This window comes from Perca flavescens, chromosome 3 (assembly GCF_004354835.1).
Source record: "Perca flavescens isolate YP-PL-M2 chromosome 3, PFLA_1.0, whole genome shotgun sequence".
In the NCBI taxonomy this organism is placed as follows: domain Eukaryota; kingdom Metazoa; phylum Chordata; class Actinopteri; order Perciformes; family Percidae; genus Perca; species Perca flavescens.
In genome coordinates, this window is record NC_041333.1 from 15278603 (window position 1) to 15306325 (window position 27723).

Genomic DNA, 27723 nt, shown 5'->3' on the forward strand with positions numbered 1-27723 from the left:
CGGGGACAGGTCTCCTCCCGTGGTCCTCTCTCCATGGCACCAGTCCGCCATGTTTTTGTCTAGCTGTGCTAAGTCATTCTAGCTCAACATGTACTACAACCGTCTAGGGGCAACTAGCTGCACGGACAACAGGCTTATCTCTAGCTGATCGGTTCTTGATTAATGGCAGAGCTGACTCCAGGGCTGTTATTGTGAGCCTAATCTGTGCAAATAGAGACAGAAACACCTGATCTCTGCATCAGTGTAGCTTTGAAAACCGACAACAAAAAGCACAACAAAAAAGAGGCGGACAAAGTCAAACTGGCTGTGTTATTTTTTGCTTTTTTGCTTTTTTGCTTTGATGTCATTTGAGGTCAATGTTTGTCAAATGTCAGAGTAGTTTTTTGTGAATATATGATACAAATGTAAAAAAAAAAAAATAACAAAAATGGAAAGTTTATGGTTGTGAAGAGCTTTACTTTACTGAATTACTTTATCAAAAAAAAAAGAAAAGCAAGAGATACAAAAGAGATATTTACTGACGCTCCATCACACAGAGCTGCTTTGTGACGGTGTCTGTATTTGTTGGTATTTCTGTTGACGTCCCTTTTCATCAAGGGATCCAGAACCGGCTCAGAGTATGTGCAAAGCCCTTTGACACCCCCGTCTGAATGCCCTTTGACCCGACTCTTCTGTCTCTGCACAGTAAGACGAGTAGTAAGAGTGAACTCTGAGGAACTTCTATCGGAGCGCAGAGCTGCTCCTCACAGACACAGACCTCCGTTCTGTTGGTTTCTGTGGTGAAGGAGAGAAAAGCAAGGGACACGAAGGTGGGGAAGTCAAGGCTATGACTGTGTCTTTGTCCCGCCTCGCTCCAAAGAGGCGTTTTTCCATGCGACATCCGAACATCACAGGCCTCCATCACTGGTTTTACTGAACTGCTAGCCCGGGAATGCACTATTGATTGGTTATGAATAAAGTTTCAAACAAAGAGGAATGGTGTTGTTGTTGTTGTTTTTGAACAAAGTCTGTTTACAGGTAGTCTATATTAACGATGTTTTTACTTCCGGGATTGTTCAGGTGTCGCCGGAAATTCCGCCGGATGTCCCTCATTTCGGCCGGATGTCCATTACCTTCCACTTTCTTTGTGTTGCTGTTCTAAATTCCGGTTTCTGAGGACTATGATTAACTGTCTCCTCAGATCTCTGCAGGGTAAATCCAGACAGCTAGCTAGACTATCTGTCCAATTTGAGTTTTGTATACAACTAAAACAACCTTTGAACGTACACATGTTCCACCAAAACAAGTTCCTTCTCGAGGCTAATTTTACAGAGGCACCGTTGCTCGGTCCGGCGATTGCCCATGATGATTGTGATTGGTTAAAAGAAATGCTAATAAAACAGATCATGTTTTTCTCCCATCCCAGAATGCTGCGTGGACTAGCCAGACCAGAAGGTCTGGCAATGCGAGACTAGTTTACAGGTGTCGGGGAGTAGTACCCCTAACCCTATATCTGAAAAAAAGTTGAATAAGTTCTGATAAACTGACTCAAGTGACGTCACTTGAGTCAGTGTCCTTCACAGCTGAAAACTACAAGTTAAATTATAAAGCCCACTCCTCATCTCTGCTTGAGAATAGCACCTCAAGGCTAAATTAGCTGCTCCTAGCATAATGTCCCTCATTTATCAACCTAATGTAGAAACCATACACCGTACACAAGTTCAGACCAGACGTGAGATTTTATCGCAGCCTACGCTCACGTTCAAATTGATAAATGCTGAGCTTTGCATAGGAATCGGCATACGCCCGTCCTACGCCTGTTTTAGGTTGTACGCACATTTCATAAATGAGGGCCAATGAGTGGAGTTGCATTGTGGGCAATATAGGCAATGGGTTTTGAGAAGAGGAAAAGTGGGTGGAATAAAAGGTTTTGCTGCATACATTTTAATGATTTTTTAATAGTATTATAGGAGTACAATGCTTAATCTGTGGTGTAGTATTTTAAAGGGGCATTCCTCCAGTTTTACACATGAAGAGCTGTCTAAAGTCAAACAAAATAGATCTGAGGATGTTCATTCTTGACCTTGGAAATAGCAAATAGTAGCTGTTCTGGAGCTTTCGATCATATCACACAATCTTCATCAGCAGATTTAAGTCTCTCAGTGCCCTGTTTTCTGAACACTGTTGGCTTTGATTATGTGATATGATTAGCGCAAATACTAGATAGTCAAAATCAAACAGATATCCCATAATGCAACAAATAACATGTTCTCTGTTACATTTTTCCTTTTGCCTGGTAAACACTGGCGTCTTTCAAATTTCACAACACCGGTTTAGGTATTCTTTATAATGAGTAACCTGACTCCAACGTGTAAAATTGAGTTCCCCTTTAAACATCCAACATTATCCTTTTCAGTGAGAAGAGGTTCGCTCTGGGATCTGATTGATCATGAATGCATCGTAAAAAATTACCTGGACTTTATTTATTCCACATCTTAGTCAACATTTTCTCCAGCGTGGGTTAAGTTATTAAGTTATTCTATCCTTAAAATACTTTATTTGGTTTAAGGATTTAGTTAAAGACAAAGAGAGTCCTTTTGCAGATCTGAGGACACACCAACTGGCAGGCAATCTGGTTAGTTGTTCACTTCAAAATAGAACACAACCTTTTACTGTCTCTCCTCATCCTCCTCTTTTTTTTTTAAGATAATTTTTTGGGCATTTTTAGGCCTTTATTTGACAGGACAGCTAAAGACATGAAAGGGGAGGGGGGGGGGGAATGACATGCAGCAAAGGGCCACAGGGCGGAGTCAAACCCAGCCCACTGCCTCGAGGAGTAAACCTCTATATATGGGCGCCTGCTCTACCAACTGAGCTATCTGAGTGTCCCTCATCCTCCTCTTTGACGTGACACCAACCTTATCACCACCTGAATCTTTTCATATTCAGAATATATATATAGAATATATATCTACAGTATACAATGTGATTGCTCCCTGTAACAAAGGAAAACCAGGGATAGAAAGCAGGAAACATGGTGCAAAACTGTTGAGGAAAACCATGAAAGGGAAGAGAGAGAAGGTGATAAACATGTGAGAGTCTCTGCTGTTATGGCAGATACAGAATGTCTTTCTACCAGTGTGTGTGTGTGCGTGTGTGTGTGTGTGTGTGTGTGTGAGAGAGAGAGAGAGTGAGCTGTGAACCAGCCAGGCGAGGCTCAGCCTGCTGAATCCTTTTCTACTGGCTCTTTAACACTCTCTCTCTCTCTCTCTCTCTCTCTCTCTCTCTCTGCCTCACTTCATTTCCAGGCTCATCATCCCTTTTTTCTGCCTTTTTTCCTTTGTTGTTGCTTTTAATAGCATCACCATGGAAGTGAAGAGGTGTTGCTAGGTAACTGGCTGGCGTCTGGAAGGGTGTTTGATTGGCGGTCACACTGACAGACACAACAGTGGAGTGTGTGAGGACTTGTGTACCTGTGAGCGTGTGTGCATCATCTGTATACCCAGCATGTAGCCTACACTGGATTCGTCTTTAACATTGTTGTTACGTCAGTGTGAAATATCACCTTTTTGTTTTGGAATTTAGAAGATTTCGTTCCTTTCTCACATCTCAGAATTGAATCATGAAATCTTTGTTTACTGCGATGGATGCACCTTCATCTGCCTTTCACGGTAACTGCAGAGTCAGAGAGTGACTATAGGAATTCATTATGTGGAGAAAAACAGCCGACTGGGAAATGATATGACATCATAGGCCACAGTGGTGACACCTAGAGGATTCTATCTGTTACTGCAGTCTCCTTTGTCTCTGCTGGTACATGCAGGTAATCAGCAAACCATGTTTAACTGCACAACCATCAGAGTAGTTTTACTTTACTTGAGTATTTTCATTTTATACTACTTTATACTTTTACTTCACTACATTTCAGAGGGTAATATTGTCCTTTTTTCACTCACTACTACATTTACATGACAGTTGTTAAGTACCGGACACTTTTTACGATGATGACTTTACATAAAAAACATACTGTAAGCTTGTGAATTGTTGAGATTGTAAAAAATTGTTAAAGATCCGAATATTTGTTCCAAACTTTTTTCACTTGTGATCTCTTATAACAAAGCAGTGTCACGTTTCAGATGTCTGTGAGATGTTAGCAGAGTGATTTCCCGTCTAAACTTTCATTTAAATAAATGTTTGAGGCTCAAATTAGAAAAACAATTTAAAAAAATGTCACTGTAACATGTAATTATCTCACCATCCCCCAGGTTCAGATTGTGAACCTTGGACAGGCCTGACCCTTAGGTTGGAAACCGCTGGGCTAAACTACCAAACTGTATGTACAGTAATTAAAACTAGCTCCACCTTGAGCTGCTACAACAGTAAAATACTAAAACATTAATGCATGATGTGAGTATTTCTTCCATCACTGCTCAGATATTAAATGATACTGAAGCATTTTTTTTATTCGCCTCGCATTCATCACATTTCACACTTATTCCTCATTGAACCCAGAAATGTCACAAGTTGAGACTGCAGACAACATGGACGTTTCAGTAAGCAGTTTCCTAGGTTGTTTCCTGTTATATTAACAAATATATACACATATTCCAGGAAGAGCATCGTAATAACAATTAATCCTTTCCTATAATAACAATAAATTTAATAAATACTCAGTGTTCTTAACCACACAAGGAGAATGAGTTTGGGCTCACTCTTCAACCAACGGGATTGTCATCATCCCATACAAATAATAACACACATATTCTCACACACGCACACACACTCACCTAGAGAAAATTGCACTGTCAAGTACCTGCAGCCAAGACGAACTGTGCGAAAACAACTCTGCAGATAAAAGTTGATTTGTCAGCCATGAGTAGAGTCCACTGGTCCAGATAGGCTGACCAGTTGCACAACATGACTCCTAAAGTAGCACTGATGTTGAAGCCAACCGGTCAGAGGAGAATGTAAAGCTTCCAAACGGTCCAACAGGAGGTTGACATTGAAATCAAGTATGACTTTCCCTCAGTGTTTCCTTCTTTTGTGTCCATTTCAGTGGCATGAACGGGATCCATACAGAGAGCTACTGACTGCTAGTGAGGAATGTAAAATGTGTAAAAGACAAACATCTTATTGTGAAGAAGTGCCATACAGCAAACCATTCACACGTAAAACAACACACACAGAAAAAGCACCAGCACGCAAAAAAAAAAAAAAGTACCCTTTTTGTTCTTCCACACATGTACAGTAATATATACACATTCACACAAAGAGAAACACACCTGGTCTGCCAAACCAATAGAAAAATCATTTTTGCTAACAGGTTGGGATGGTGCAAGAACTGAGAAAATAAACTTTAATTTTTTTTTTACTGTAAGAGGCTGAGGATATAATCAGTCCACACAGTGCTATGAGAAAAAGGCTTTTTTCTGTCTCGGACTCGGAGGTTAGAGGACGATGACCCCCATGCAGAGAGATGACACATGTCAGGATGACGGCAGAGTTTATGGGAGATGTTTGTGCACTGGCAGAACAAACAGCGTGCAAAATAAGAACAAAGACACTCTATTACGAATTTTAAATAGTCCAGCTCCTGTGTTTGTCAATGAAACCCTCCGGAAAATAAGAACGTTTAGGTGAAATGTGAATGCACACTTTTTTTTTTCTTTGGAGTGAGAGATACAGGCAGAAAGTGGGCAGCTACACGGACGAGCAAAAGCACAGGCAGATGAATCGGAACGAACAGTTAGCGAAGTCAACAAAAGTGGCTTTTTAAGTACTTGAATGGCTTTTGTAGGTTGTGAGTGTGTCTTGGTCAGGGGGGCACTAAGAAGCAGGTAGAGATGGCTTCCAAGGATGGAAAGAAGTATTGGGTAAGGTAGGTGGGTGAGCACACTACAAGGCTTTTAAAAGGCTTCTAGGACCCTCAGTGTCGTGCAGATTAGAGCACAATCAGGGAAAGGCTTGTTTTAAGGGTTTCACACCTTATCACAACACTAAAAGGACACATGATAGGAATGGCTTCCAGTAAGTGCCTAAACCGTGACAAGAAGTGCGGTGTTTCTTGCCAACTTCAGTGAGTGCAATTTGCTCGGCTCAGACATCAGTAGGCATTCAGCCCAAGCGCTAATGTCCAGGAACAGGTTCCAATGCAGAAAAGTAGACTTGGCTGTTTTTCACTATGAGTACTGCTGTCCACACAGAGTGGCAGGCTGCTGTTTTCCACACAGAGGGACAGTGTTGTCCAAATTCTGGCCCTCCACGTCCATGTCCATCAGGTTGGGTCGCGCGTTGCTGGCGCTGCTGTCCCCTGAGCCTAAGGGGCTGTCGCAGCTGCTGCCTGGCGACGAGCTGAGGGTCCGGGAGAGAGAGCCCAGCTTCCAGGGGTCAGCTCTCATCTTGGCCGGGGTGGGCCGCGGCCGGGGGGCAAACTCCAGCGTCTTGGGTCTCTCCAGGGGGCTGATCAGGCAGAGGGGAACCGGGTCAGGAATCGGTGGAGCAGGGGCTTTACGCCGCTGGGGGACTGGGAAGATGGCAGAGGGGTCAGGGAGGCGGGGGATGTCCAGCGTGTCCTGTGGACCTGAATAATGAAAGATAAAAAAAAAAAAAAAGTCTCATTGCCATTGCCATATTTTCTGACTCTAGCTTCTTGCTTTTCTTGGACATATATGAAAATATCCTTAATAACTTTTGGTTTCTGACTGTTGGTTGGTGAAGATGATTGATGATGAAGATTATTTGACATTTTACGGACATTTTGCAGACTGGTGGATAATAAAACATAATCGTCAGTCGCAGCTTTATAACAGATAATGAAGCAACAGAGGATCTATCAGTGTTTGTGCTGGTGTTACAGTAGCCCACTGTGTCTACCTAACAACTGTAAGATGAATGTGTTTTCATACATTAAAGGCTGGTGTTGTAAGTTGAGGGACAGTCTGCGTCAAACCAAAATGAGTATCATTGTTATAATAAATGGTTCAAACCTGGCGGAGTGTTGGTGCAAAAGTTTTTAATATTAACAATCCAGGACGGAAGGGTTTCCCACAAGCCATGAATGCACCAATAGGGAGATTTTAAAGCAGTCCCTGCTCTCAGCAGCAATACCATACGAGAGAGTGTGTGTCCTTCATATTAACTATTTAACGCTGCCATTTTGTCTAGCTTGCTCCTGTAATAGAGATAATGTCTCTAAAAGAGAATTCCTGGTTAAATAAAATATACAACTGTGATGTATCTCAACAGATAGTGGATGAACTGCTATTAAACTTTGATCATCCTTGTAAAAAGCATATTCTACATCATCGGTCCCTTACCTTTGTTAGCAGCGGTGTGTGGTGCCCCCGGTGGAGGCGGCATGGGCATGCTTCCATCTGACGGCGTCCTGTAGTGTCCCAGAGTTTGAGCTCTGGGTCGTATCGCCCCCTCCGAAGGGGTCCGTCTGTGTCCTCTGTTCAGGGCCATGGCGGCGGACACATGGGTGGGCGTGAGCGACTGGTTGGGCTCCTTCTTGAAGCTCTCCGCCCGCAGGTCCAAGAGAGGGTTTAGGGCAGGAGCTGGTGGCGCCACCGGTGTTTTGACCCCCGTCATCGGGGTCAGGGGGTACTCGTCTGGGTCGGAGGGAAGAAGGGACTTGGTGGAGTTGCAGTCAGACAGAGAGGACAAAGAGAGGAGTGTAACAGAGGGAGATGGGTCCATGCAGGGGAGCGTAGAGTCCTGATGTCTGGAGAGGGACAGGGAGAGGTTTCTGCTGGGTGGAGAGGTGCTGCGACGGAAACGTCCCGTCCGCTGGAAGAGGCCCTCCTTCTTCTTACGCTGCTCCTCTCTGAGGTCCTGCTCATCCTGGAGCACCTGACAACAACATCAGGTCACATTAAAAAGCTGGCATGCCAATAAGCAGAAGTCTTAACTCAAATACAATCAGCTGAAAAAACATTGCAACACTAAAACAACTGAACAGCTGGGCTAATTTATTTATTTATGAACATTTATTAGAGGATCAACCCCATGAGATGCAGCATCTCGTTTTCATGGGGGTCCTCAGGATCACATCCAAACAACAGAATAGCAAAACAACAGAGTAGATACAATAAAATAAAATTAAAAAAAAACACGCATGCCCGCATGTGCACACACAAGCTATCACTATCCCTACCCCCATCGCCATCACATGTAAAATGTTTGAGAAACAACTGATGTAACATATAACATAGAACACAATAATCCCAAATATAACTGACACAATTAACATTACTATGTAAATGTATGTAAGGCAACTACAGCAAAAGATTACATCCAAATCATTATTTTCATTGATCTTCTCACTGTACACTCCCTATCGACCTTTGTTTGCTTCGACAACAGACAGTAATAACTGTAACCCTCTAAACACAAAATCAACAAGGTGCTGGAAACCGTCCAAGCAGACCTCAGTTCATGCTGACTCGACAGCGTCGCACACATAATTTGGCAGTTGCTCATCCTGTTTCATCTCATCCCAAGGTGATCTATTAGTTTAGGATGAGGAGACTGTACAATCATGAGACGACGCATGCTTTACGACATGGTGTGTTATCCTGTTTGAAACATTTATCTGAGAAATCGTTGATTGTATATACAGCAAGTGTCTCTGTCTGCAAGTGGAAGCTGTTTGTTTTAACAAGGAAGGTACCTAATAAAAGGAATAAGAAATGTGTGAAAGGGATATTTTGTTTGCAGACAGGCATAGAAAATAAAACTATAAAAATCCAAGAGATCTCAAGCAATAAGCAGAGAGAGTTAAGTAGAAAAAATGACTGCTCCTAGGAAAACTGAAGCATGCAAAATATATGACTTGAAATATCAGGTACTAGCTGATTTTGCAACAAAATACCAAAACTATATATTTGCATTTAGTAGAACATGGTTACATATGGAGTAGTGGATTGTTTTGTGCTTACTCATTCTAGATATGTATTCTTGTTACAAGCGGTAGTAGGATTTGTGGGCAGATCAGATTATAACAGTAATATTTTTACTCTAAAATGCTTGTTGTTAAATTTGAGGTGAGTAAAGTTTAAAGGGGAGTTCCGGTAAACCTTTACATAAATAATTTTAAACATTAAACCTATGTAACTTTCAGAAAGCGCTTTCAATGAAACTTACTTCCTCTCCACTTTTATTCTTCTCATTTTTATTCGAAAGCCCACACTTTGGCGTTGAGTGGTTTTGGAAACAAATATCTTCCACTTTATTGCATTTATTTAACATAGGTTACACCTTGTTGACCGGAATGAACGATGATCCTTTCTGGACATTATCAACCCAACAACAAAGTATCTCATTTGCTGATTTGACTGCATAGACACTATATAAGAACTGCTGTAAAATAAATACTTACCCATATTCAATGGTTATGTTTAAGACTTCTTCTTCTGCATAACAATTGTGTTTTTCTCCTTTTAATTGCATACATTTTTTTATAAGTGTATGTATCTTTATTAGGCAATGATACAAAATAGCTTGTTAGCTGTTTTATGGTATTTTTATGTATTTATTGTACAAGAGGTCTCAAGATATAGGAAAATATAGGAATTTTCCTTTAAGGTACACTGTGTGTACTGTGACCTGTCAAAAGCATTATGTGTTAACTTATGTTGAGGTTTTATAACTTAAGGATGTTCTCTCTCTGTTCTTTGTGCTGTTTGCTCACCTGCAGTTTTCCCAGCTGCAGCAGGTCTTGTCCGAGGGCAACAGACGCGAGCAGAGAGGCACAACCCAACAGCAGCATATCACTCTTCTTCCTCTGGCTGCTGCGACGGAGCGAGTCCTGGTAGTTCACCCCGGTCCCCACGCCGCCGGGCCCCTGACAGGAGCTCGTATTAACAGTAGGCAATGGGTTTGGCCCCAGGCCTCCCCACAGGGACCCTGAGTCCTCCACAGCCCCGTTACTGCTGGTCTCTGAGGGCAGCACGGACCCTGGTGACTCCTCAAACTCACAGCACTCCTCTGTTTAGGAGAGGAAAAAAAGGGAAATATAAAAGGGTTGAGATGATTGATTCTTGTGACTAACTTACAATGAAAAGCAAAGACTCACCCATTTCGTTGAGGCTGGAGAAGCCGGCGGTCATGGGTGCATGTTTGGGGGACTTTCCTAGGTTTGGCGCACTGGAGGACCAAACTTTGCATCCCTCGCCGAGTGACTTCAGTCTGCAAACAACAGATACCATGATGTCAAGACACCACCAACCAGAACTATTCAATTCAATTCAATTCAATTTATTTATAGTATCAAATCATAACAAAAGTTATCTCGAGACACTTTACAGATAGAGTAGGTCTAGACCACACTCTATAAATTCCAAAACCCCAACAATTACAGTAATTCCCTCAAGAGCAAGCATTAGCAGTGGCTATTGCGACAGTGGCAAGAAAAAACTCCCTTTTAGGAAGAAACCTCGGCAGACCCAGACTCTAACCTAACCTCTAAAACAACAACAAAGTAACCAAGTGCAACAACATTGTTTTCAGATTGACTAAAATAAGAAACAAAAAGGTTGATGTCAGATGAGGACAGCCATCATACACAACATACATTTTTTTCTTAATCAGATTTCCAGAGATAATTGCTCTGCTTCTGTCCGGTCCGCACACTGTAATGCCATATTGATTGAAAGGTTTTGTTTTTCTATGTTAGGATAAATATTCTGTCTAGAAAAATATGAGAAAAGGCAATTTATTCTCGCCTGTGAAATCTGTAACAGAAAACAATGATCACGATCCTCGGGATCCAATTTTTGTCACTGCAGTTTCATCAGGTACTAACCCTAGAAAACGCTGTCTACATTTATCTGTCAATATCTGTGTAAATGTGTGAGGAAAGGTTGGCTGCACAGATAGCTCAAGTGCCAAAAAAATGTTTTTTGTTTTCATTTTTTTAAACAAATTGTATATTGAAAAATTTCAAAAAATGTGTTCACTTCACTTTTATAGTAATACAGCTATATGTGTTTATCAAGTCATCATTTAATATGAATCACTTCTGAAACTTTTCCCAAAATAATCTGTTCCGTACACCATAAATAGTAGTTCATTTAAAATGTACTTTAAGTAAAAGTTACTTAGTTACATTAAAGGTCCCATGACATGGTGCTCTTTGGATGCTTTTATATAGACCCTAGTGGTCCCCTAATATCTGAAGTCTCTTTCCCAAAATTCAGCCTTGGTGCAGAATTACAGCCACTAGAGCCAGTCCCACAATGAGCTTTCCTTAGTATGTGCAGTTTCTGCGTCTGTAGCCATTGAGGAGGAGAGAGGGGGGGGGCAAGGTTGAGAGTGGGGGTGAGGCCTTGACCAACTTCCACTTTCCTCGTTTGAAAGCCATGATGTCTCTCTCTCTCATGGGCAGGCCACATTCTCTGGGCGGGCAAAGCAGAGAAAGGGGAGGTAACCTTGCTCCTTATGACCTCATAAGGAGAAGGTTCCAGATCGGCCCATCTGAGCTTTCATTTTCTCAAAGGCAGAGCAGGATACCCAGGGCTCGGTTTACACCTATCGCCATTTCTAGCCACTGGGGGACCATAGGCAGGCTGGGGGAACGCATATTAATGTTAAAAAACCTCATAAAGTGAAATTGTCATGCCATGGGACCTTTAAAGCTTTAGTGAGTAACTTTTTTCTTTTAATAAACCTCCGTTACATTCAAGCCCTTGCCAAATGAGTTGCTACAAAGCTAATTAAGACTATCAGCTCCACACAACTCTCTCTGTATTTCTCAGTATGGCTATGTACATGTATGTGTCATCCGGTAACTTGTACATGTATGTGTCATCCGGTAACTTTCCCGCACAGAAACTTGAGTGATGGTAATGACTTCTTCTGAAGAGTCCATCATGTTTTTTTAATCCCCCGCGTCCTCTTTGGCTATTAGTGGTGCGCGGTCACATAAAGGCGCTGACACACTTAGCCGATTATCGGCCGTTGGACAGTCTGGCGAGGTCAGTGACGCAAATCTGTTCGGTGTGTCCCGTGCCGTCGTCAGTCTGGGGGGCTGTTGGCGTTCATTTTGGCCGACCTGACATGTTCAGTTGCCGGCAGGGCAGTCGAGACTCACCCGGAAATGGGGAGCGGAATGAGGTGACTCTGACGCTCTGACAGTTTTGTTGTCACTACTTAGAATTCCTCATGGGGGCGGCAGACGTATACGCACTCTAGCTTTAACATTCATCACTGGTATGTAAACGAATTGTGCACATACTTCTCCTCCCCGCCCACCCTCTCTTTCTGGAGGGTGGAGCTCGGTCCCCAGGTGCGTCCTTTCTTCTTGCTGGTCGACAGGTCCTCCTTTTTACAAACAGCACTGCGTCCCCACGTCTTACTGCCATCGCTCGGTGTCACTGAGGGACAGTCAGATAACTCACATTACACTTCTACCTCACATTCTCTTTCTCTCACACAGGATGCTTTCTGACTTTCAGGTGTTTGCACTCACATCTTATGGCTCTGAGTCGGGGTATGACCCCCGGGCTGGCAGGCGGCGTGGTGCTCTCGCTCCCCTGAGTCTTCCTCTTGTCCACACTGGGAGACGCCTGAACGGTGATCTTATGCTCAAAGCCTACAGGTGAGCGAGAAGAGAGAAGTTTTTTTTACATGAATCGTTTTTCATTTGTCAGACATTTCCTAATTTTTGGAAACACACACATACACACACAGCGAGGTGCTGACTTGTATGAGCTTCAATACAAATCGCGTCAAAACATGTCACACAGACGCACCCTGGTGGCCCCGGGGTAAAAGTGCTGACCATCCTCACCAGTATGCTTCTGGCCCAGACCTTCTGCTGCACGTCACTCCCCATCTCTTTCTCCCCTGATTTCTTGTCAGCTTGCTACTGTGTCTCAGTGTGTACAATTCCCAAAAGAATATAATTCACGCCATGCAAGTCTTCTTTGATTTTACCTTGCATGATATATTAGAGAAACATTTCCATAAAACAGAGATACGGTCACAATGTCTGTCCTAGTTGTTTTCATTTTACTCAGTCTGCCCCTCCGTCTCTGTCTCCAGCCACTACTTACTCTCCTAGACCCCTCCATTGCCATTCTCCATCCATCCACTAGATGCCCTCAGAGTCTCCCACCTGTCCCAGTCACCTGACTCTCCCTTCTACTTGCTCACCTGTCTCCACTTCCCCTCATCAGCCCCGGCAGTATATAAACATGCCTTTTTTTTTCTTCACTCATTCCCTGCCAGATAGTCAATGTTTGTTATGCCACGCATACCCTTTGCTTTCCAGCCACCTCAATTTAAATGTGTATCCTTATACCTGGAACCTCTGCCTGCCTGTAAGCTTATAAATCTTTACTTTGTCAATACATCGCTGAACTCTTGCTGTCTGCCTGGACTGTAACATATACTATGGACTTCCTACAATACAATTCTAGTGTGTAAGAAACTGATGCTGAAACAAGTAGTCCATTAATCACCTGATGAAATGTCTTATTTTCCAATTTAGTCAGTTGGTATTTTAGTTATTTACTTGTCAAATAAAACTATGGAAGTATCACTAAGATTTGGACCACACAAGTGTGAAGCGATGATGATACATGGAAATCACCGGATTTTAGTATGGTTTTCCTCTTTTCATAATAAAGGAGATTGAAGTGGCATTTACTTGGCAGTGTGTCGTGTTCTTTAGATGCACTTTATTACTCTTATCTTATCTCTTAGAGCCATCTATGTCCTACGTTTCCAACCTGTAAAAAAAACACCATGTAACTGGGAGCTCTGCCAGTTTAGTGCACCGGATTCATCAGATTAAAGCAAATTGAACAATCTCCCTGCAGATCCCTCTTCCACCCACCAGAGGGCAGACTAATACAGTTGCTGTCTCGGCCTAGCTTCAGTAATCTGCTCTTCTTGAAGTGTCCTTTTCTTTTCTTCACACTGGGTTTCTCCTGGTACATCTGGTGAATGATGATGTTCAGTTCTCGCTCCACAATGTCGATCTCCCTCTCGGCCAGCTCCTGCTCTCTCCTCCTCAGCTGCTCCTCTTGCTCCCTCTGCTCCTCGGCTGCTCGGGCCAACGCCTCCTCCCAGGACCTCAGCTCCTGAGAAGAGAAGAGAAGAGGAGAGGAGAGGGAGAGAAGGATGCAAAAGGATGAGAATGAGGAGGTGAGGTAAGGGGAGAGAGAGAACAGAAGAGGGGGAGGAACAGCATGGACAGGATGAGGAAGAGGAGGAGAGCGAGAAGGATAGGAATAGAGGTTGAGGAGAGGTTATTAGCACAGCAGCACCTCCTCTAACACCTCTTTTGGCAATCGGCTTGTTGCTAAGGTGATTCTGATTTGCAAAAACGCCTCAGACAGATAGCGATGTGGTGAGATTCCTCCCACCCTAAATATGAAAAGGGACTGTCTGCTGAAATCTCTTTTCTGTTAAATAAACTCTAATGAAACACAGATTTTAAGTCTACTGAGCTGTACGTTTCTCTATAATTACAGACGTATTCAGCTAATAATAAATTCACCTCTGATAAGACCTGACTTGTGATCTGTGTTTTCATATTTCCCACCTTCTCTTTGGCCCTGAGCTCGTCAAACATCTGCTGGATCTCCAGCCTCCAGTCTTCTTGTAAGGAGTGAAAGGACTCCAGAGGCATCTGAAACATGGCCGACTGCTCAATGGCCTGCAGTCTCTTCAGGATGCTGGTGAAAGAGGGCCTGCTGCGGGGGTTTGGGCTCCAGCACTCTGCAAGATAAGAGACAAAAGGAAGAGTTATTACTGAGGTTAGTGTCATGTATGATGTCTTTTATTGCCCTAATTGGATGCTTTTAACCCAAGTGATTTACAATAAGTGCATTTAACCTCCATAGGAACAAAAGCTAGGTGGTGTCAAAAATGTTTTATCTGAAACAACTGACTTGGCTGAAGTAATGTTTTTATTTATAGGGCAGTTTTCTGATCCTGGCTTTGACTCCTGTTATACTATTCAGAAAAGAAAATGATGCATGGCCCTTTCCATTCACAAAACACCACGTTTTACAGCTAACACTACATGAAAAGGTGTTTTAAAGCACAAAGGTAGTTTCTGCTGACACTCTTGCTTAAAGGATAAGCCTGGTATTTTTTTGTATGTCAAACAAATCGTATGACAACAGCAACACCATCAAATCCATCTCTCTGATATCCCAGCCAGTCTGTAGTACTCAGCCCCAAAACCATTGTTCTATTGTACTAAAAACAAATCTTTCTAACAGTTTCATTTTTCAAATGATAGGTACTTTTCTCAGGTAGAATCAATAGGATCTCTGGCAGTAAATAAGGCAATAACAGAAGTGGAAGAGAGCAAGATGGGACAGCATATGGCAACCATAATGAGCCAAACCCTAACTGACAGTGTTGCAGAAACATGGTGCACACCTACAGTGATAAGTACTGCCTCTCTCACTAAACACTAAACTACAGCCATAACCATCTAAAAAGATGAACAAAAAGAAGCAGTTCATGTTTAAAACAAATTTAAAAAAATAAGCATCAACACACCAAGTAAAATGTTATTTAAGAGCAGGCTAAAAATATGGTTTACAGCAGGTAATATTTATTTAATAGGTAAAATAAATTAGCATAAAGAGTATGTGGATAAAAGATGGAGAGGGAGGAGATGAAAGTGAAATGATGACAGGAGCAAACAGGGCGAGCAGCGAGGGATAACAAAGGAGAGATTAGCGGATGAACATGGATAAGATGAAGTGGAGTGAGAGGGGAAATGAGGAGCGGAGTGGGAGAGAAGTGGAGGGAGGTGACTGATGTTGGCTGACAGTTTAGAAACCTCTTCTTAAAACCTGGCCCGCAGCTTAGCCGTTCCGCATAAAAAAAGAAGAAGAAAAAAATGCTTGGGAATAAGCACATTAAGGCAATTTGGATATATAAGGCAGGTGTGTGTTTCAACAGAAGACCTGAACTGTGTAACAAGAGCTGGTTAATACTCCACCACTGTTAACAGAGTTGCTGCCTGGATTGTTTGCAAGGTGAAAAGCAGAAATCTGGCTATGTGAGGTCAGGACTACAGGAGGATGTTTAAAAAGCAACTTAATGAAACTGTTCAAGGTCTCCATCCATTTTAACTCTTCGTGTTCATCTCAGCTCCCAGATGCAGAATGAAAACATCTGTTACCTCAAAAATTCAAGTACGGTTTCACCACTTTCAACAGCTGTGACATGTTTAAAATTATATTTGATGACCGGTGTACAGTTCAATCCCAAAACACAGAGCACAATAAAGCTTTTGAAAGTTAACTTGTCAACCATTAATGAATGGGATAAGTAGGAAGAAGTTGTACCAAAAAAAAAAAAAACTGTCAAGCTGTTTGTCTCGACTTAAGACAACTTGAAAATCACTTTCTCAACAAGGAAAGCAGTACTGACTCCGAATTATGAATAGCGGTATAATAATCACTCAAGAGTGTCCAGGCTGCTTACCTCCCAGCAGCTGAGCGAAAGGTTCAGGGCACGTTGAGGGGATGGGAAGTGTTAGCTTGTTCATGGCGACACCATAAGCAACCGCCAGCGCGTCTATCTCCCGGTAGGGAACCTCGCCGGTCAGCAGCTCCCACAGTAACACACCGAAACTGTGACGAGAGACAAACACAAGGATGGTTTTATTCATTTCTATGTTTTAATGTCACATCTGACTGCAAAAACTATCCTCGAATAGGACGATAGTGACCATCTCTTATCAGTGACCCCAGTTCCCATTTATCTGACGAATGTAGGTACTAGTTACTGTAAAGATTTTATATCCAAAACAAATGATGATCTTATAAAATATGAGGCATTTGTACAGATAGAATTAGCCAACAGTTGAGGCAATTTAAGATTTTGCAATATAAGTAAAATTGACTTGACTTAAAACTGACTACAATATTAATGCATCAGTAATAATCATGTACTGTATATATTTGATTATTACTGATGCATTAATATTGTGTATATATAAAAAGAATAACACTCACGTGCAGGAAGAAAATGTCTGAATCATGAGTACTTTTACGTTTGATACTTTCAGTACAGTTTGCTAATTATTCTTACGTATTTTTACTTAAGAAATTTTTATTATTAGTATTACAATTTTATGCTGCAGAATTGTTGATTGTAAAGGATTTATAGTTATTCGTTCAACTACTGATACATACATATAATGACATACAATTACTAACATCTTTCAAATCGTGACATTTAAATCACATGGTTTAAATCTGTAGTGGTTAGAATGCAACAAAAAAACAGCAGAATTTGAAGTAGAGTTGTCTCCTGCAGCTCTCCCTCTCCATTCTTTGTCACACAGGCAATGCATGCTTAGAACAGCCAATAGGAACGCTCTCTATCTCTGAAATGACCTGTGATTGGCCAAAGTCTCTCGTCAAGGGCTAGAGTATCTAAAGCCTAAAAACAGAGCCAAGAGGAGGTGCAGAAGTCTCGAAGACCACTTATTATGCTGAATTGTTTTTTTTTGAAAAAGTTTTTGCCCAGCAACGCTAAAAATAAGGTGCCTACTACAGCTTTTAGATGACTTTACTGGACTGAAAACTGAGTCATAAAAATCACAAAACTATTCTTATCTTTAGCCAAGTTTCTTATTACTATTACTCTCCACTAAATACATAGTACATATACGTAAAACATCTGGAGTTCACATTGTGACATGTTAGCCCCCCTTCGACAGCCCGGCTGAAGACGTTCTGTATAAATCGGGAGAATAAGGTGAAACACAGTACCTCCACACATCACTGCTCTTGGAGAAAAGTGAGAGCTTGATGACCTCTGGGGCCATCCAGGCGTAAGTCCCCGCTGCACTCATCTTAGTGGTCTGGTGCCACTCTCTGGCCAGACCGAAGTCTGTGATCTTCAGGGTTCTCCCGCCCAAGTCGTCATGCTCCACCGGCTCCAGGATGAGGACTGAGGAGGAGCAGAATCTTGTGTTAAAATATGACAGTCCTGTACACACAGTATATTATGTTTTGGACAGAAAAATACAAATAAAAACTGCTTTAGTAATGGAAATGCTCCCTGACAAGAGGTCAAACGGCAAAGAGAGCTCAACAAGTCAGGAATTATTACAGTAAAAATCCTGTTTTTGTTTAGTTTTTTTCACTAAAGTACAAGAAATGTACTGGTTTCAAGTTCTTAAATGTGAATTTGATGTTTGTTTTTTTTTACTTCTTTATGATGGTAAATTAAAAATGTTTAAGACCTCAGCTTAGCCTTTAAATATTGTGATGCACTTTTTCAGGTTTCTGACATTATATAAAACCAAACAGTTGATTTATGTAGAAGAAAAAATCGGCAGATAAAATTGTCAAACAAATCTGTATAATGAATAGGATGGACTGGTAAATCATCAACATTTGACCAAATAGTCTTGTTGATTGTTTCTGAGAGCAAAAACACCCTGAAAACCAAAACATGAAGTCCATTTTAATACTCTAAATATGTAACTGAACTGTGTCACATTCAAAAACAAAAGTGTAAAAGGAGTGCATGTTCAATAATACCAGTCGTGTTTACAGTACAGGTGTGGTCGGACCAGTGTCCTAGTCAGGTTTCTGCTAAAGGGCACAACTGGCCCCTCTGGTCCAGCAGTGTGTGATGACGAGTGTATATTGCCTATACAGTGACAGTCATTGTAATGTATCCTTGTTAATGTTACCTCTCTCTCTCTCTCTCTCTCTCTCTCTCTCTCTCTCTCTCTCTCTCTCTCTTCCATGTACGACTTCCTCCATTTCTGCGTGAGGGCTGGTTATGGAAATATTTGGAGTGTTCACAGTTCACGGGCACTGGGAGGCAGGTGGGGGGTGCTTTCTCTCTCTCTCTCTCTCACTTATCTACAGGCGTATGCAAAGGGTGGTGGAGAGAGACTACAAACACAGCAGTGTCTTTGTTTACACACACATGCACTCCTGCGTGCATGCACACACACACACACACACACACACACACACACACACACACACACACACACACACACACACACACACACACACACACACACACACACACACACACACACACTTTCACGTGATAAAGGTGTGCCTCTCTGTGCTCTGCTCTGTCCACAAGCTTGCCAGGAGACCAGTTTCAGTGATAAAGAATTGATCTCAGACCAGTCTGTACATATTTCCATAGTTGGAGAGAAGTATTCACATCCTTTCCTTTAGTAAAAGTGGCAATACCACACAGTAAAAATATTCCATTACAAGTAAAAGTCCTGCATTTAAAAGTTCTCTTTCAGAAGCTCCCCTTCATGTAAATGTAACTTTATATTACAGCTCAAACAATCAGTCCATTAATCAATTAGTCGACTGGCAAGCATTTTGATAATCAATTACTCGTTTCAGTCATTTTTTAAAGCAAAATTGCCAAATTCTCAGTTTCTCAGATGTGAAGATTTGATGCTTTTCTCTCTCAGATATCATAGTGAACTGCATGTCTTTGTCTTTTGGACTGTTGGTTAAATAAAACAATCAGTGGTAGAAGATTTACTCAAGTACAGCTTTGAAGTACTTGTATTTGAGTATTTCCAAGATTCTTTTTCTTGGAAATACTAATATTTTTCTCTTCTACCCCCCTATACTTCAGAAGGAAATATTGTAATTGTCCCCTCCATTACATTTATTGGACAGCTGTAGTTACTGATAACCTTTCAGATTAAGATTTAACATTCAAACAAGATCAGCACATTGTTTAAGATGAACTTTTTTGGTCTGTGAACAGTTACAAAACTTTCACGTGTGTGTGAGGGACATTTCCCCTCTAAACCTCTCAAATGGCTTTCATTCAAATAATTGGTCAAGGTCCAAATAGGTCACATTATTAATATTTCACAAGTAACAGCAAAGATTGGAAAAACGTCAAACATTAACACACATTTGTTTAACAGTACTTAGATTTGTTTTCTTCCTAACCCAGTTGGGAATCACTGGATTAAACTACCAACCAGTGTAACATTACAAGTAGTTCAACTTAGCTCCACCTGGAACAGCTACAGGAGGTAAATGCTGCTTACACACTGTTGTATCAATATAAAATAACAAATGTTATATATATATAATCAGTCACAGTGACATTTTTTCTGCAGGATGAGTACTTTTACATTAGTTACTTTCAGTACATTTGCTGATACTTTTGTACTTTTACATGCTGGACTTTTGCTTGTAATGGATTATTTTTACATTGTGGTATTAGTACTTTTACTCAAACATTTAACTATGTCACCATGGGCATGTATTGTATATGTTATTATTTTCATCCACATCTCATGGACAGTAGTTAATAATAAAAAATATTCTGCTAAATAAGTGATAATGAAAATAATTAAGGGAGCAACAGAAAATCATTCGGCAACAAGTCGGGGCAAAAATGCCAAATATTTACGGATTCCATTTTCTCAAATGTTAATATTTGCTGGTTTTCTTAGTCTTCTATTAAAGTACATTGAATTGTATTTAATCTTATTTAACATGTCAACTTCTCTAGGACATTATGGGGCATTTTTCAATATTTTCTGATCGACGCAACAATTAATTAATTAATTAATAGAGAAAATAATCATCAGATTCATCTACAATTAAATTATTAGTTTCTCGATTTATAGGTGAGCAGTTTTAATTACAAAAATGCATAATATTTTATAAGATCACATTGTTGCTATGTCAAATTTCCAGCTGTCAGATAAATGTAGTAGCGTGACAAGTATATATTTTGCTTTAAAATATAGTGAACAAGAAGTATAAAGTAGCATTGAAATGGAAAACTAAAAGTGAAGAAGTACTTCAAAACATGTCTCCCGTCATCTTTTCTATTCTGATGCTGTCGTCTCTGTGAGGGACAGCTGTCTCCTCAGGGCTAAGTCTTTCTCTGGAAAACAAAAGATGGAGTCCAGACGGACTCGGAAAGAAAGATGTGTTTGCATGCTTAAACGGGTGTATCCTCCTCACGCCGTCTACCGTTCCTGGTTCGTTTTGTTTGTATACAGTAAATATGGAGCACATCCATACGGGGGAAAAGAGAAGGAGAGTACAGAAAAAAAGAGGCTAACAAGGAAAGACAGAAACTGAGGCCTGTTTACAGAAACTGAACGCGTGAGCGAAGCAGCGCTTCCACCTGCTCCTCCTGATTTAATTATAACATCATCGTGTTACTTCGCACTCTCCATGCAGCTTCTCGACACCACCTGCGAATGTTCATTCATTTATCCTGCCACAGGTTTTCACTACCGCCAGCGGTTCATCCATACGTCAAACACCAAGGATCAACATGTTTGTATTCGACTGGCAGCACAGAAACCTGAAGTGCAGCGTTACACAAATAACACCCGCGAGGGCATCGGAGGCATCACAGCACATTTTATCAGAGAGGGAGGGCGGAAAAAGTCCTTAAGGATAATGTGGCTTTTACACAATGCAGTGCTGCTGGAAATGTTATCTCAAAATAGAGCAAAGCACACAAATGAGATGAAAGCGAGAAATACAGCTGACAAGCTCCCTGGTTACTACAAAGTCTTCCATAGCAACATGCATCATGGGAAATATAACAGGCCTGGATGTGTCATTGATTCATCACATATGTCAATTTTACTATTATAGTAATCAACAGGAATAACTGCTGCTGCACTACTCTTTAAATGCCACGATCAAATAATGAACTTTCAGTGTTTCAGTGAAGATTCAAGCATTCAGTAGCTGACCCATTTATTTTTATATGCAAAGAGTATCCGTCCTCCACTGAGACCTTTCTGTGCAAAGCTGATATCAATCAGACTTTATCTTATCAATGACCTGTGTTATGTTTGTAACCTACAGAGAGCTACTAAATAATGTCTTGCTGATAAAACACGAGTCTGTAGTTAGTTAGCAGCTCTGTGAGGCTGTAATCAAAACCAAACGGTAAGATATATAAAAAAAAAATGAGGTCCAAAGTTTGTTTCTGACCTTAAAGTGCTCATATTATGCTCATTTTCAGGTTCATAATTGTATTTAGAGGTTATATCAGAATAGGTTTACATGGTTTAATTTTCAAAAAACACCATATTTTTGTTGTAGTGCACATTGCTGCAGCTCCTCTTTTCACCCTGTGTGTTGAGCTCTCTGTTTTAGCTACAGAGTGAGGCATCTCGCTTCGGTTCCATCTTTGTTGGGAGTTGCACATGCACAGTACGTAGGTAAGGACTACTGGCCAGTCAGAAGCAGAGTATGAGGGCGTGCCCTGACAGTACCTAGGTAAGGACTGCTAGCCAGTCAGAAGCAGAGTATGAGGGCGTGCCCTGACAGTACCTAGGTAAGGACTACTAGCCAGTCAGAAGCAGAGTATGAGGGCGTGCCCTGACAGTACCTAGGTAAGGACTACTAGCCAGTCAGAAGCAGAGTATGAGGGCGTGCCATGCTAGCAGCTAGGCGAGCATTATAACGTGTGTTACAAACAAGGTTATTATAGTTTTGCAATTTTCATTCGTTGTTATTTTTGTTTTATTTTGACTTTTTGTTTTCAAATTCAGTTTACTTTTAATTAGTTCTTAAAGTAGGTTTGCTAGTTTAGTTTCTTTTTTTAAATGCTTAGTTTTAGTTTAGTTTTTATTAGTTTTAGTCTTTTTTGTAATATGGGTTATTTGTCAGGGCCAAGATTCAAAAAGGTCAGAAAAAGTATTGTGTAATAATAACTCAACAAAACAATATAAAGTATTCACAATGTATTCAACTATAACACCAGTACATAAAATGTACATGTGGGCACAAATATGTAAACAATCTACACAAGACGCCGCAGTAAGTGCAAAATGTGTAAGTGACGTGTGCCAGGAACAAACCTAAATAGCCAACAGACTAAAGAAGACATGAACAGCATTTATTCAACCCATTTTTGAGCCAGACATGACATTGATGTCAGAGTGTCAGGGATCTACGATACAGCACCATGTCAGCTGGAAGCTGATGTGGTTTGATAAACAGATTAACCAACGCTTCCTCCCATTTGTGGTGTTCCTGCGTATTTACTAACCAGCATCTATCGGGTCGCCTGAAGGGTGTTCTGTCCTGCGGTTGTCTCCGTCATGCTGCCTGGCCCTTACGTTACCGGAGTTAGCTTCTGTTTCAGGGGAGGGGGGCTTGGCGTTCTCCTTTACCTGTTGAGGTCTATGGTTGAGGTACCGGTAAGCTAGGTTAGCCTCCTTGTGCGCGCTTCTCAAATGTACTTTAAAATTCATGGGATTTTTCCCTTTTAATAAATTGTCCACATATTTTACGACCTTCCACTGCGAGGCACTTGCTTTTATCTGATACACAGTCATTTTCAAAGTAATCCCAAATAGGACTCTGCCGCTTTCTTCCAACTTTCGGTACCGCCATGATGCCAGGTGAGGGGCATGGACTATGTTGTGTTCAATAAAACATGGAAAGTGTGAATTTCTGGGTTACCAGTCGTAAACTGTATAGATGTCTATGGTCGGAAATGTCAACTCTGGAAGATATAACGTTATTTGCTCTATGAAAGACAAAAACTAAGGACATTTACTCTATCATTTTATTTTAGTTAGTTTTGTCAAACACATTACAGTTTTTGTTAGTTATCATTTTTCTGTAATGCCTCGTTTTTATTTTTATTTCAGTTAACGACAATGTTTTTTGCCACCTAGTTTTCGTTATTTTGTTCGTTTTCGTTAACCTTGGTTACAAAGTGACACACGTTCGTCACGGAAGTAAAGGCTTGACTACAATAGAGCTGTTTGGAGCAGTTTGTGAACAGTGTCTTCTGTTGGAGATGGGAAGTCCTTTTGGGGTGGACTTTGGGCTTTTTCATTTTGTAAACCTATAACGTGAACAAAAAAGATAAATAACACAAAGGAAAGGGAAAAAGCCAAAAAGCATAATATGAGCACTTTAAGCCTCAGTGGTGAAGTAAACGTAAAGTTGTAGTAGTAGCAATGCTCATATTTAACAGTGTACACCATCTTATAAGAGCATCTTAGCATGCTAACATTGACTAATGTCTACTAATAGCACTAAAGTACAGAGGCTGAAGGTAATGTCATTAGTTATGCAGGCATGTGTTCACAAACCAAAGTATTGGACAAATTATACATTTTGATTTTGATAGCTGACAGATATTGCTAGCCCTGGAGCCACATTGCAAGAATTACTGTACATTTTGCAATTAAACTAATTTTAGTATCAAGTTAATAAATAGTATTATAAAGTGATCCGGTTCTTGCTGTTGATTAGGGTTTTCTCATTTATGATTAACATGCACATTATTTTCTCCCTTGTTTGGTCAATAAAATGTCAGAAAGTAGTAAAAATGCTCAGTGTAATTTCCAAGAGCCCAAAGTGACCTCTTCAAATAGTATGTATTATTCAACCAACAGTCAACAAATCCAAATCTATTCAGTCAAAATAGTTTCCAATTAATTTTCTGTCGTTAGATTAATCGACTAATCGTTACAGCTCTGTTGATATGAGCGCCCTGATTAAGTTTCTTATGTCCAGATGTTCCAGATTTGAAAGGGGTTCTACTCCAGAAAAGATATCCAGATAATGTAGAAAATAGGCCCTGGTCCGTGTGATGCCTTGTGAAAGTGTACCAATACCATTTAAACCCATTGAGGACTGGCACGCTGTGGGTATGCACCATTTGTCATTAAGTGCAGACTTTGAGGACTGCAGGGTTTAGGGCACAGTATGAGACGTTATAGCATGTTGCAGTTCTGTCACAGCCAAGTATTATTGATTAGCTGTCAAAAACATCTGCTGATTGTGGCCGGGTTGGCTCAGTGGGTAGAACAGGTGCACATATACTGAGTGGTTTATGCCTCGATGCAGAGGTCCAGGGTTTGAATCCGACCTGTGACAATTTTCTTCATGTCTTCCCCCTTCTCACCTAGCTGTCCTATCAATTAAAGGTGGAAAAGCCCAAAAAAATAATCTTTAAAAAAAAAATCCGCTGATTGTCAAACTTTTAGAAAGAAATCAGAGAGCTCAACGGTTTCCTGCACCGTGTGATTAAGTGTTGATTTAACCTTTCAACTGCCGCCGCTCTTTCCTCCATCCTTGGACCCTGACCCCGGCTCAGTGTTGTGTGTTGAGAAATGCCACTGAGTCAATGTTCAAACACAGGAGTAACCAGCGAGGCTTTAACCTGACTAATGATCTCCAGACTGGTTAGTCATTGCATAAAGCATTAGCTTACAGCCCACTCAGATATTTCCCCACAGAGGAATGCAATCCATGGCCCTTTTCTCTGAGTGGTGGTATTTCTGTCAGAGCCACTTCCATCAAAGTTTATAACACTATAAACAAACATGTTTGGCATTAGGTGGTTCTTATCTGGAAACTCCCTACAGAAGAGAACCAGGGAAATGAGAATACACTATAGGTTTAGGATGGAGTATTTGATGCAGGCTTTTGCAGTTTTTAAAGCCCACAGATGTTGAGCTAAAAAGATATATTTTTTGGTCCATCTGATGTCTGCGTTGTAACTGGTCAATAAAGTAGTGAAACTGACCTTCCCTGATTTATTTTGCAATCTTTGGCCTGATCTTGTCTAAACCACAATCTTTAATCAGTGGCCTCAGAGCTCAAAGTCCAGTCTGATCTAATGAAGTGGCGTATGTATGACCCGCCAATTCGTATGCCATTTTTGGCGCGTTATCAAGACGCATACTCACTTTTTAGCGTGTTTATCAATGCCGTTTGGCTTCCATTGACTTCCATTACCTTGCGATTGCATGTGAATTCACGCCGTAGTGAGTAGTATGAAAGGGTGAAAATTCGTGTAGGGAGGTTGGCCGGGGTGGTGGATAGGTAAAACACAGGACTTTCACCTAGAAGACCGGGGATTGTGTCCCGCGTGTCATGTTTCCTAAACTCAACTGTTGTTTTCTTCTTTTACTAAAGCCAAGCCTGTTCTTCTTTTCCTAAACCCAACCAGTTCTTCTTTTCCTAAACCCAACCCGCGTGTCACGTTTCCTAAACTCAACCGTCGCTTTCTAGCGATAATACGCCAAGTGGCGTGAGTTTTCGTCCGCTGTATACAGCGTAGAAATACGCGCGGATAGTTCAAAATGCGTACAGATAACACGCCACTTGGCTTAAGAAAGTGGGCGCGTATGTTTATGCGAAGTCATCAGTATGTTAAAGATTTTCCAGGAGTCTTAATGAGTTTGTTTTTAACTGATGTTGGTGTTGTGCAGTTACAGGTGAAATCCACTGTTTTCATTTTCACAATTAATCTAAGAAACAACATTGAGTACAAATGTTAGAACTGCACTTTTACATTTTGGCAAAATGACAAATGAAATACCCCTTCAATCACATATTGAGACAAGTGCATTCTGTATTTCTGCACTAGATCTGGATTTCCCAACATAAGATGAAATCCACACCATGATAGAGACTCAATGACGATACAAACTTCACAAAAGTGTTCAAATCAGTTTTTAGAGTTGACACGAAAAGTCTTCCATAGCAACATAGCAACTCTTCTTGTTTTGTGTTAACTTGTTGTTATGGTAACAAGGGCAGAGGTCACAGTCCGAGCCTATGATGCTGGGAAAGAGGAGAAGAAAACCCTGCTGCGTCTATGAGGATGCTTGGTTTTTTTCTTTTTCTCACTTAATTTACTGTTTAAAAGGGCGCTCCGCTGATTTGAGGATTACGATTCCTCCTGTGAAATCTTCATTTTCTCTGGCTTTGCAGTGAGCTTTCTAAAGTCTGAAAAATAACCTTGAACTTTTGTCTGACAGATTTGGCAGTTTAGAAAGTAGGGTCTAATGAGGCATTATGGGAATGATAGCTTCCAAAGTTTAACCCGCACTCAAGATTGGGAAAAGTCAAGGTCAGGATATCTCAGCATCTATTGCTTTTTTTGACCATTTGTTTTAAATCTGCCACATTCATGTCCGCCAACATTCTGGGAAGTGCCCCTTTAAATTCAGTGGATTCTTTATTGGAATCAGAGCATCTACTGTATATAATCAACAGTTTATGGCCTTACTGTTCTACCAGCTGGTACGTAAATCGTTGATGTTCCAGATTTGAGGAATAAACTTCACCAAGACAGAAAAAAAACACACAACAACCATCATGAACATTATTTCTCTGAGTGTATGAGAGCAGTTCGCAAGGTTTTTCGCAGACATTTCCTTTTTCCTCTTTCCAACCCATCTTCCCTTTCTCCTCATTAGTCGCTTTTTCATCCTCCTCTCTTATGCAAACACAGGTGTAGTTGTTGGGTGGAACAGCTGTTGCCGTGGTGCCAAATCAGCAAATCAGATTCCAACAAACTCCCGAAAGAGTCTCTGATATCTCCCTCTAACCCTCCGCAGCTCACCAAACCAAACCTGCTGGTTGTTTAGGCTAACAGTACCACCTCAGTGCTGGTCCCAGCCATCTGTCAGGGTGACAAATACAGCAACTTGACTGACATGGCAGCTAGCCGACAGTGCATCAACAGATGAGATACGGGCCCATGGGATGCCGAGCAGCCAGCTCCCCCCGCCCCTGTGGGCCCGACGTCTCTGTTTCTGCTTCGGCAACGATCAAAACCTTGCCAACCAAAAAAAGGAACCTCCCCCTCCAACCCTACTGCCTTATGACTGTCTCTTCATCTTCGCATCCCCTCTTTTCCCAAATAACCATCCCCTCTTCCCCTCCCTCCCGCTGCCGGTGCCCACTGCCTGACTGTCTGCTGTTGCAGCTGTCGCCAGCCTGGCTACCATCA

At 41.3% G+C, this 27723-nt stretch overlaps 1 protein-coding gene across 1 annotated transcript in view; it reads right to left on the minus strand.

Annotated features, from left to right (window-relative positions):
- Positions 1 to 4485: 4485 nt before the first annotated feature.
- map3k10 (mitogen-activated protein kinase kinase kinase 10) overlaps positions 4486 to 27723 on the minus strand; it is a 40739-nt gene continuing 17501 nt past the window's right edge. Inside the window, exons 2-11 of the mRNA XM_028574411.1 lie at positions 17733 to 17913; positions 16438 to 16586; positions 14531 to 14706; positions 13820 to 14066; positions 12449 to 12571; positions 12215 to 12353; positions 10055 to 10167; positions 9671 to 9966; positions 7296 to 7830; positions 4486 to 6559 (exon numbers count right to left, since the gene is read on the minus strand). Of these exons, the coding sequence (XP_028430212.1) occupies positions 6159 to 6559; positions 7296 to 7830; positions 9671 to 9966; positions 10055 to 10167; positions 12215 to 12353; positions 12449 to 12571; positions 13820 to 14066; positions 14531 to 14706; positions 16438 to 16586; positions 17733 to 17913 (2360 nt within the window). The 3' untranslated portion in view covers positions 4486 to 6158. The remainder of the gene's footprint in view (positions 6560 to 7295; positions 7831 to 9670; positions 9967 to 10054; positions 10168 to 12214; positions 12354 to 12448; positions 12572 to 13819; positions 14067 to 14530; positions 14707 to 16437; positions 16587 to 17732; positions 17914 to 27723) is intronic.